Genomic DNA, 12,342 nt, shown 5'->3' on the forward strand with positions numbered 1-12,342 from the left:
TAAGCAAAATCAGCCTGTCAGCAATAGTAGCATGCTAGCATTAGCGTTCAAAGCTAGTATGGGTAGCCAGTATAGACTCTGCGTCTTGTTAAGCCTGTTACTTCACTGCTGTTTGGAGCCTGCAGAGTGGCCTTGTACAACTTGAATCTGCAGTAAATCGCTCACATGACTGATGGCTTACGTTCCACTGGTGAAACTGATACACTGATCCATCTAATATTCAGAGCACATTAAAACAAACATGGTAATAATATGCTTGCACTGTTTTGGTTGGTTATGTGACAGTTATGGTCAGGGTCTATATTCAGCTCCGAAAAGATTTGTTACTCCATGTATAATGCAGAGTGAAGTTTCCCAGGGTTTTGGGTCATGCTCAGTCTGGTTTCTTGTGCTGTGTTTCTACTGTCTGCTTTACTGAAGCCTCTGAACACCATAAACCAGCCAAAGCTGCTGCTTTTTATCTTGTCTGTTTTTGCTTGTGTTTTTAGTCTAACCCTTTGTATATGCTCTCAGTTAGTCACTTCTGCTTTATCTTTTTTCTTATTATTAATGTGTGGGATTGTTTTTATGTGCCTGTGGGAGTGTGTGCATGCTGTTAAAAAAAATATGAAGTAATGGGTAAAAAAAAATTAGCATTTGAACTCTTTAATTTTTTCTTTAGTTTGTCTTTAAGAGGTTTGCACATGTTTCTCTTTTAGTCACTGATTATTTTTCTGTTCTTGTAGCACGTCAGTCTCAATATTTGCAGGTCAGGTTGGATTGAGCTGAGATTGTTAAAGAGCTGTGCGTGTAAGCACCAGAAAGCTGCATCTCATTTCTAATTGTGTCTTTGAGAATTGGAGTGTTTTCCAAAGTCTGGTCTCTGTTATTACCATGATTTTACAGTTGTGATGTGTGGCAGCAGAAAATGTATTGTGACAGCTTGTCCACTCTAATATTTGGCTGTGTGTGTTGCTTGGTTGACTGAAACTGGAGCTTAAATGCATCTCCCTTTCTCACACAAACCAGTTTATTTACAGTATTATGTGTATTTGTGTGTTCAGAAGGACCGCACTTCTTGGTGTCTGTGGGAATTTCAGCTGTGTATTTTCCAGTTACTCACATTCAGACGCTGTGTTTGCTTGCCGATCATCGTTCCTCTAAGCTCCGGACTCGGGCCTCTCGCCTCTCCCTGACCGCACATTGATGCTGATCCGATACAGTTTGTTGAGATAAATGCAACCATAAACAAAACTGACAGAGTGAAGATTGCTTTCTGCATTCCAAGCAAAAACCCTACCAGCTGTACCAGGCTGTGGGGTAGAACCTATTGTCACAGTTTTAAATTTAAATGAAAGTTTAAAATGTTAAGGATAAAAGTACCTGATATGAGGTGCAGCCACAACATTTTATGAGTCTGCCCCTAAAAATCAAACCCCATGCCTGAGTTATTTCTGGTCACTCTCCCCTTCAGGGTCATCTACTCGTGCAAACTCCAGAGAGACTTTTTTTCCCCCCGGCCCCTCTTGAAGTTGTGCATCTACTGTTTCACCAACTTTAGCAAAGAGCAGGCATCAAGTTTTCTATCGAACTATTCCAGCAAACAGCAGGTTTCAATGGAGGAGGCCGTATTCACTCAGCCTCAAGTCACGAGTACGATCTGGAGCACGCTGTTTTTCTTTCAGAGAACATTCACCACAGAGGACCTGGACTGTGTGGCGTGCCATTGCGCCCCAGGAAACAGTGCTTTTAAACTCCACCTACAAAATGACCTGTTTACCACTCACCCTACTTAGTAGATTTCATCCTCTTCCTCAAAATGTAATTTAAGATGAAGGGTCACCATCTAGGCTCACTGAAGGAGAGCCAGTGTACGTTGCAAATATACAAGTGCAAGCGGTCAGAATGGGAAGTCGTGCAGAGTTGCAAAAGGAAACTACCTATTAGGCGAGCTATATTTAAATTAGGTATGGTTTTTATAGGCGGATGTGTGGAACTAGTGCATAAATGTCAATGTATCATTGTGCAAAAAGTGTTGTGCTATTGTAGCTGGTCAATTGGTCAGAGTCCAATGGTTCCCAACCTAAGGCTCCTACAAATGGCCAAAGGATCATTCTGAGGCACTGTGTCATCAATTTGGCATAAGAAGCCATTTTTACTTCTTTGTGAGATGTTGGAAAAAAAACTCCACCTCTTTGGGTGTCCAACACTTCTTTGAATTACAGCGTGGCAGCAGTTTAGTGTCAATTTAGTTTAGATCAAATCTTGTTTATAAAAGGAACTGATTCATATCTCATAGTTAAGTGGGATGTAACTGATAAAACAATATTCTGCTGTGAAACGTAGTGAAGAAGAATAAAAAACTACTATAAAACTGGTATTTATAGCATATGTACTCAGTTACTTTTTTCCATCACCTGTTAGTGTAACAGCTTTTCAGGTTTGTGTAGCGTACGAGTGTGGGCACACAGCCATGAGCCCACAAACGGGACCAGGCCTTTTCACTTACACCTCTGCCTTTCTCCTCGCTCCTCCTTTGTGACCCTCACATCCTTTTATCCCATGTAATCTGCTCCGACACAGCCTTTGACCTGGATCCTCCAGGCGGCACAGTCCTGTCAGACTGAGAGACTCTTGTTAGGGAAAGTAGAGGAGGAAGGGGGGGCACACGCACACACTTATATAATACAACCATTCGTGTTTTTTGCACAGCATCCAGTAGACATGCTAATCAGGTCAAAAGGTGTGTGTGTATATTTGTGGTCCATAATCTGTGCCAGTTGTGACTGAAGCAGTATGCGATCTCTCCGGTCTTGTGATCGAGTACTTGGCAGAGCAGACCTCTTCCCTTTAGGATCGACTTTATTTAGATGGGCAGAGTTAAATAAAAACTTTATTGGCCCTGAGGCTGAATGGTGGTTGCAGCAGAGAGACCGCCTTCATTAAATATAAAGTTTGTCATTTTATTGACAGACCTCTCTCTCTCTCTCTCTCTCTCTCTCTCTCTCTCTCTCGCTCTCTCGCTCTCTCTGTGTTTGTACATAAGCAGAAACATGTGACAGGGTGCATTATATGTGGATCTACAGACAAATTGGGACTGTTTATTTCTAGGCGTAGCAGGGTATGCATACATTAAGGCTTGATTTGTTTAGAGTATTTGGCATGAGAAGATCTCCTTATCAGAGCTTCACAATATTTGACAGGAGACACACACTCACACACACACACACAGACGGCCTATGGCTGTTTCTTGGTGCTGTTTGCCACTTTTATAGAAGGGGAGTGTCTAGGACATGGGAATTTAATCACAACTAAAAGTAATTTAAGTAACTGAAACCCAAATTAGAACAAAATAAAACTACCAGTTTCCTTTTTTTTTTATTTTTAAATTTCTCCTCTAGTTTAATTGTTGAGACATTATACTTGATTTTTTATGAATCTGTTTTTAGTTTTAAAACAACCTCCTGTTTTGCTTTCCAGCTGCTTCTTATCTTTGACTTTAGCTTAGTGGTATCTCTTTAATGGTATATGGTAAAGTCTTTTTTCCATTGGGGCTACTTTTCTTTAAATTCTCTTTTACATTATGTTCCTTTACTCTAGATCCAGCATCTTTTTGGACCTTAATATTTCAAACCTCATAGAAGTAGACAAGTATTCCAAGCATGAATAAACTTTCTAGCTTTATTCCTTCTTTCTGTTTTAGGTTTGTTGCAATAATGTTTCCCGGTCTACTGTAAAAGGTGGACTCCACATACACTATATTGCCAAAGTATTTGCTCGTCTGCCTTCACACACATATGAACTTGAGTAACATCCCATTCTTAATTAATAGGGTTTAATATGATGTCGGCCCACCCTTTGCAGCAATAACAGCTTCAACTCTTCTGGGAAGGCTTTCCACAAGGTTTAGGAGTGTTTATGGGAATTTTTGACCTTTCTTCCAGAAGCATATTTGTGAGGTCAGACACTGATGTTGGATGAGAAGGCCTGGCTCACAGTCTCCACTCTAATTCATCCCAAAGGTTGAGGTCAGGACTCTGTGCAGGCCAGTCAAGTTCTTCCACACCAAACTGGCTCATCCATGTCTTTAAGGACCTGCTTTGTGCACTGGTGTGCAGTCATGTTGGAACAGGAAGGGACCATCCCCAAACTGTTCCCACAAAGTGTTGGGAGCATGAAATTGTCCAAAATGTCTTGGTATGCTGAAGCATTAAGAGTTCCATTCACTGGAACTAAGGGGCCGAAAAACAACCTCACACCATAATCCCCCCTCCACCAAACTTTACAGAAGTACTGTTCTCCTGGCAACCGCAAAACCCAGACTCATCCATTAGATTACCAGATGGAGAAACATGATTTGTCACTTCAGAGAACACGTCTACATTGCTCTAGAGTCTAGTGGTGGTGTGCTTTACGCCACTGCATCTGACGCTTTACATTGCTCTTGCTCGGCCATGGAAATCCATTCTATGAACTGTTCTTGAGCTAATCTGAAGGCCACATGAAGTTTGGAGGTCCGTAGTGATTGATTCTGCAGAAAGTTGGTGACCTCTGTGCACCTCAGCATCCATTGACCCCGCTCTGTAATTTTGGGGTGGCTGTGGCTCAGGAGGTAGAGCAGGTCATCTACTAATTGGAAAGTTGGCGGGTCTGCATGCCAAAGTATCCTTGGGCAATACTGAATGATACTGAATCCCAAGCTCCTCTGTGATGCAACCGTCAGAATACGAATGTGTGTGAATGTTAGATAGTAAGCGCTTAGCTGTAAAAGAAAGTGCTTGTATCACTGGGTGTGAATGGGTAAATGCAAACGTGTTGAATAAAGCGCTTTGAGTGCTCAGCTAGAGTAGAAAAGCGCTCCATAAGAATTAGTCCATTTACCATTTATGCGGTCTACCACTTCAATAGCTAAGTTGCTGTCGTTCCCAATCACTTCCACTTTGTTGTAATACCACCAACAGCTGACTGTGGAATATTTAGTAGTGAGGAAATTTCACAACTGGACTTGTTGTACAGGTGGCATCCTGTTCCAGTATTATGCTCAAATTCAGTGAGCTCTTTAGAAAGACCCATTCTTTCATAAATGTTTGTAAAGGCAGACTGCCTTGACATACTTGTGGCCATTCAAAGTTTAAGAGGTTTAGCTCAGTACTTTTGTCCATGTACTGTATGTGATAGTACAGTAAATAGAAGGTCCTTAAACAATCAATGGGGTTAAGGACAGGATGGGTATCTGCTACTTTGTACAAAGAAGAACAGGATGAACACTGCCAGAGCTACAAAATGACCAGCCACTGGTGTGAATGACTCTGACCAAACAATCAGAAACAGACTTCTAGTGGGCCCTGTGCTCACTGCCCGGCACCGTGGAGCCCCATTGGCGTTTGCCATAGAATATCAGAATTGGCAGATCCACCACTGGTGCCCTGTGCTTTTCAAAGGTGAGAGCAAGTTCACCCTGAGCACACGTGACAGACTTGAAAGTGTCTGGAGAAGCTGTGGAGAACATTATGCTGCCTGTAACATCGTTCAGTATGATTGGTTTGGTCGTGGGTCAGTGATTGTCTGAGGAGGCATATCCATGGAGGGACGCACAGACCTCTACAGGTTAGGCAACAGCACCCTGACTGCCATTAGGTATCAGGAGGAACCCAGGACCCATTGTCAGACTCTAAACTCTACGCTGGTGCAGTGGGTCCTGGGTTCCTCCTGGTGTACAACAATGCTCGGCCTCATCTGGCGTATGTATGTAGGCAGTTCCTGGAGGATGAAGGAATTAATACCATTGACTGATCCCCAACACCTCTGGGTCATTATGTTTCAGTCCATTGGACACCATCAGGTTGCACCTCAGACTGTCCAGGAGCTCAGTGATGACCTGGTCCAGATCTGGGAGGAGATCCCCCAGGACATCATTTGTAGGTTGATAATTTTCGTTTCCGTGAACCGATGTGGCATCCTTTCATTCTTAACACATTACCCAGTCCATATCAGTATAGATATCCAGCATGATTTGTTTCCCCATTGAGATCTGATGTGTTTTCAAAGTGTTCCTTTTCATTTTTTTTTGAGCACTTTAGGTCTTAAATAGCAGCAAATCCTTACATTTCAGCACTTGGAACAATAAAGTGTTTTGCATTTAATCAAATTATTTTCTGTGTATGACAAATCATGCCAGAGTATCTTTAGGTTTCTGTCAAGGCATCATATTTCAGAGCTTGCAAATAAAAAAATACTGTGCTATAAATACCTGAAATTTGCACTTATGGTATTCACTTGGTTAAATCTGTCTTGTTACATTCAAGCTGTGTAATCAGATCTTTACATTTCTGCATGACTGAATGGCATTCCCATCAGTCTCAGCTGTACTTCGCGCTTAAATGTGATGTTAAAAATGATAAAGATAACATCTGCTAAATAGCATTTCACTGTGACAAACACTGAGCTTAGAGCACAGCCTCACAGAGCTGCAGGCAAATTAGTAAAACTAAGTTTTTTTTTTTTTAAAAAATCTTAAAACTATATATACTGACCTTCTACTTTATTAGGTACACCCTGCTGTTACCAGGTTGGACCACCGTTTGGCTTCAAAACTGCCTTAATTCATCTTGGCAAAGATTCAACAAGTTGCTGGAAACATTTCTTAGAGGTTTTGGTCCTCATATCACACAGTTGCTGCAGATTTGTCAACTGTACATTCATGATGTAAATCTCCCATTTTACCTCATCCCAAAGGTGCTCTATTAGACTGAGACCTGGTGATTGTGGAGGTCATTTGAGTACAGTGAACTCCTTGCCATTCTCAAGAAACCAATTTCCAGCCAATTTTTTGATGGCTGGAAACAGCCATCAAAAGATGGGCACACTGTGGTCACAATACTCAGGTGTGCTGTGGCATTTAAATGGATTAGTTCTTATATAGCGCTTTTCTACTCTGTCTGAGCACTCAAAGCGCTTATACAACAGGTTTACATTTACCACATTCACACCCATTCATATAAGCACTTCCATGATTAACTAAGCTAAGTGCTTTTATAATCTAACATTCACACTGCAACGCTTGTGTCGGAGAGCAACTTGGGGTTAAGTATCTTGCCCAAGGATACACTGGCATGCGGCCTGGAGTAGCCAGGAATCGAACCGCTGACCTTCCGATCAGTAGGTGACCTGGTCTACCTCCTACAGCCACCCCTATAAAAAATATGCTCGATTGGTACTAAGGGATCCAGAGTGTGCCACCAGCCTGAATCGTTAATACAAGGCAGGATAGATCCATGTTTTTATTTCGTTCATGCCAAATGCGGACCACATCTGAATATCACAGCAGAAATCAAGATTCATCAGTCCAGCCAATGTTTTTCTAATATTCTGTTGCCCAGTTGGTGACCCATGTGAATTCTAGCCTCTATTTCCTGTTCTTAGCAGACATTAGTGGCATGCAGTGTGGTCTTCTGCTGCTGCAGCCCATGTGCTTCAGGGTTCAACATGTTGTACGTTCAGAGATGCTCTTCTGCATACCTTGGCTGTAACGGGTGGTTATTTGAGTTACTGTTTCCTTCCTATCAGTTCGAGGCAGTCTGGTCATTCTCTTCTGACCTCTGACATCAACAAGGCAGTTTCACCCAGAGAACTGCTGCTGGCTGGATATTTTCTCCTTTTCAGACCATTCTCTGTAAACCTCAGAGATGGTTGTGTTGGAAAATCCCAGCAGATCAGCTACTTCAGAAATACTCAGACTGGCCTGTCTGACACTGACAAGCATGCCACATTCAGAGTCACTGAAATCACTTTTCTTCCCTCTCTAATGGTGAGTTTGAATTTCAGTGGGTTATCTTGACCACGTCTACATGCCTATACGCATTGAGTTGCTGCTGTGTGACTGGCTGATTATTAGGCATCTGCATTAATGAGTGCTCTAACAGGTGTACCTAATGAAGTGACTGAGTGTGTTTTATATACAACAACTACTCTAAACTTCAGTGAATATATCAAAGATGCCATTGCATTGCTGGTTTGGGAATCATTATTTCTGTGATTAAGTGCCCTCCTCTGCTTCTGCCTGCAGGATGACGGGTCGAGAGTTTTTCACCCGCTTTCCAGCTCTCTATCCATTCCTTCTGAACCAGCTGGAGGAGGCTGCAGCCACAGTGGAAAGGTAAGGTGGAACTCTTGAATCCACACACATGCACCTCGCCGTGGCTTTTCACACATCCTTGATCCTATTATAGGTTTAATTTGACTTGCATTTAAGCTGTACGAGACAGCCTTTTTGTTTTCTTAAGCTGATTAAGCAGTGGTGCTTTTGCACTGGCAGGCTTCCTGGAGTAACATGGTGGAAGAAGTGAGGTTAGTGCAACTTTTCATCAGTCCAGAACTGAGGGTTTTCTCAAGATGGAGCTCAGCTATTTTCCTCTGCACTGAATTCTCGTGTGGGCCTTTCGAAATTGCTTAGTTGACAGACTATTTGCTCAAAGCACAGAGCTTTACAACTGAATAAAATGAATGTCTTGTTGAGATTTTTCTATGGCTTTTGGAGTGGAGAGTTGGGTCCACTTGGGGTCATTGCTCTTATCTTTGTCAGCTCACTCCAGACTCCCTTTTTAAAAGCGTATGACTCATCCAACAGCTGCTCAGGCGGCCTTATCTTAATATGGATCCAATTAATCGAAAGCTCTCTCAAGCCAGCTCTTTCACAATTCCCCTCACTCCCTGTGACCCTTGTTAAAACATTTGCAAATTTCCCACGGAACCAGATCCCGGCTGTCTGACTTCCCACATCATCTCAGCGTATCGCACCACCCAAACAGACCGACCGCACCAAACTGTAGCCATACGCTGCAGGACGGGAGGTAAGAGGGCTGCTGTTAGTGGTTTTAAATAGACGTGAAGGAGTAACAGTGGAAGTACATTTCCAAAATAGGCCATGGTATAGGAAAGATTATAGAAGTAGGATTTGGACCTGTGTTAAGACTGTATTTTTGTGGATTATGCAATCCACCCTTCTTGCAGAAATCCCTCTTGAATTAAAGCTATAGAGAAGGGAAAACAGCTCTGTGCCCAGAGGTGTGCAGTGATTCACCAGCTGACATACATAAGCACAGGACAAACAAAAATACATGTAGTAATACATGTAGTTCGAGTATATACACTATATTGCCAAAAGTATTCACTCATCCACCCAAATCATTGAATTCAGGTGTTCCAATCACTTCCATAGTCACAGGTGTATAAACCGAGCACGCAGGCATGCAGACTGCTTCTACAAACAGGTTAGAAAACAAACCATTGAATCTATTTCACGCATTTACAAAACAACCTCCAGCGGGCTACTCATGCACATGTTTCCCATTAACCTGTAAGAAACAGACGAGCAGCAAATGAGGTTCCAACATCCGTTAATGAGACACATGCTCACAGCCCAGCACCATGTAGTCCAATTGCCCGGAAACACCAGAACTGGCAGATGCATCATTTACACCCCATTCTCTGCACAAATAAGAGCAGGTACACACTGAGGACATGATGCTGTGGTGAACATTAGAAGAATGCACAGTAGTACCCTGACTGCTGTTAGGTGTGGGGTTTAAATCCTCAGATCCACTCTCAGATCTTATCCTGTTGCAGTGGGTCCAGGTTCCTCCTAGTGCAGGACAGCGCCTGGCCTCACAAGTTGGCCTGTGATTTCCTTTCTTTCTTTCTTTTTTTTTTTAGCCCCCCAAGGGTTGATTACTCGGGGTGCCACTGGTCACTGTTGCGTCATTTTGTTCCCAACAGATTACAAAGTGTATGCCAGTAAAGATTTCCAGTTTGAATATTTCGTTCAGCGTGATGCAAAGTATTCCTTTAATTATCAGTGAACAGACCACAAGATTCCTTAATCCAAAAACACAATCCACTGTAGTCTGCACCATACTGTAAACAAATATGTGCAGATATGAAGCAACATACATCAACTTAAATCTTTTAATAAGTGGTGCTGAATGCTCTACAGTGCCAAGGCCTATTAACTTCTCGTTAGTGATCATGATTGACTACAGCTGTTAGTTTCTCCTTTCCAGCATAAAAAGGATTTATTTTACAGCGCTCAGTGGGCTGACCAATACTCAGAACAATGGGAAAGTCCAACAAACTCAGTGAAGATCAAAGGAGAAATGCAGATTTACACAAGTTTAGAAGGTCTCTTGGAGCCATTTCTAAACAGCTGCAGACTCCAGGATCATCGGTTCAAGCAACTGTCTTAAGAATAAACTGTTCAGATGTCGCCACTTTGCCAGGTCTGAAAGAAGACCAAAGCGTCACCTTCAAATGAGAGGAAATTGATTGAGGGTCAAGCCTGCCATGAACCAGAAACTGCTGGAACACCAGCATCACTGTTCACAGTAAAGGGAGTTTTACATCACCATGGACTGAGAGGGTGCTGACCAAGAAAGAAGCTCCTGCTCCAAAACCGACACCTTCACGCTCGATGGATGGAATAATAGAAAAGGAGAACTACCTCCAAATTCTTCAACTTCATCTCAAATCTACAGCTAGATGGTTGAAACTTAAACACAATCGGGTGTTCCACCAGGACAATAATCTGAAGCACACATCAAAATTGGGTTTTGGAATGAATAAAGGAGGATAACATTAAGCTTCTGGAATGGCCTTCCCAAAGCCCCAACCTCAACCCTGTTACAATTTGTGGACTAAGCTTAAAAGCCGGGTCCATGCAGGAAACCAACCAATTTAAATGAGTCTTGCCAATTCTGCCAAGACCAGTGGTCAAATATCCAGCCAGCATTATTTCCAAAGCTTCCAAAACATGCTAAAGGACATTTACCAAAACATTAGTGGGGGTGTATGTAAATATATGGGTCTGTATATATATATCATTTTGACCCTGTGTGGATCCACAATAAATTCAAACTTGTGCACCTACTTTTTTTTTGAAGTCATCAAAGATGTACAATCATTCCACCCTGGAAAAACAAGAGTTCAAAAAATCATTAAAAGCCCCAAATTACATTCAAACCTGTGAGTGTATGTAAACTTCTGACCACAGCTGCATCATTAGAATTAGGAGCAAATCAGAAGTAAGTGCCCAAACAGAAAAGACTACCCTGTGTTAGGAGGAATCTGTTGTACTCATTTCAGCCTCTTTTTATTTTTACTGATTTTCTGTACAATCTGAGTCGTTTTGCATGATTAACAGTCCTCATTCACCCACTGTTGGCCGGAGCTGGCAGCCTGGGACTGCCATATTAGGGATATCCCCTCTCCATGGCATCATTAATATCCGAGAGTACACTAACTTAAGTTTTAGCTCAAGTGTTGTAAGTTTTTCTTCACTTATTTGTTATTTTTAATGACCTGTGAGTACATTTTGTGTAGTATTTGTTCTCGGTATCCTGTCTTTTGCCTCAGCCTTTCTATAGTCTGCACAGATGGTCCTCCAGTCACACAGTGTCTGCGCCCACTCTAAACACACGAAATTTAATTTTGAAAAGAATATCTTGGGGGCCCAAGCATGCTCTCATACATGCTCCGAGACTGACCTGTTGTTTCACATTTCTAATTTTATTGTCTCAGTGTAGCAAACCAGGTTTATCTGAAGTATCTCAGGTCACCACCCATATTTTAATCTGCTCTGATTTGCAGCAGTACTTCATCTTATCTGCCTCTGCCTGCACTTCCAAAGAAAACAGTTTTCGTATCATATTCCAAGTCATTTTCTAAACAGAACGGATGATTTATTTGTCTGAGAGTGGAATAAATTATAAGCTGCAGCTTGAGTTTACTTTAGAGCTTCTTTTGTGTCTCTTTGCTACTGTGTCCCCTTTACTCCTTTCTAAATGAAGAATTTAAATACTTAAGGTCAGCGCTCTGTTTCCACTCTCTTTAAAAGATGTAAAACAAAAATAGTCTTTCCGTCAAACACCCGGCTGCTGGGGATGATTGAGGAGTTTGGGGAGAGAGGGCAGACGTTCACGGAGGAATCTGAGCGCTCCTTTAAATGCCACAGTGTTTCTTTTTCATCCTGTCAAATGTTTCTGCCTCCAGCTGTGTCCCAACGAGGCCTCATATGCCTGCAATTCCCCTCAAGCTGCCCCCCTCCTGTGTGTATGTGACATCACATCCTGTCCTGTTGTGCTTGACTGAACTGTGACATTAAACACATTAGACCAGTTACTAATTGGGCCGCTATTACGTTTCCCATCTTGCCGATCTATGGCAGTCCCACTGGACGGTTCTCTGTGAGTGTTTTGTTTAACGAAGTAATGAAAAGCATACGCTGTTTTCTCGAGGGGTGGGGTGGGGGGGGGTCTCTTTTCTATGAGATCCTCATGACTAATGACAGGGCCCAAAGGACATACTGCTCTC

General features: G+C 42.3%; 1 protein-coding gene across 3 annotated transcripts in view; it reads left to right on the plus strand.

Moving 5' to 3' along the window:
- thada (THADA armadillo repeat containing) overlaps positions 1 to 12,342 on the plus strand; it is a 143,449-nt gene that overhangs the window by 60,470 nt on the left and 70,637 nt on the right. For all 3 annotated transcript variants that reach the window (XM_030747775.1, XM_030747774.1, XM_030747776.1), the window contains one exon: positions 8,045 to 8,134. In XM_030747775.1, the coding sequence (XP_030603635.1) occupies positions 8,045 to 8,134 (90 nt within the window). The remainder of the gene's footprint in view (positions 1 to 8,044; positions 8,135 to 12,342) is intronic.

The sequence above is a fragment of the Archocentrus centrarchus genome, chromosome 15, assembly GCF_007364275.1.
Source record: "Archocentrus centrarchus isolate MPI-CPG fArcCen1 chromosome 15, fArcCen1, whole genome shotgun sequence".
Taxonomy (NCBI): Eukaryota; Metazoa; Chordata; class Actinopteri; order Cichliformes; family Cichlidae; genus Archocentrus; species Archocentrus centrarchus.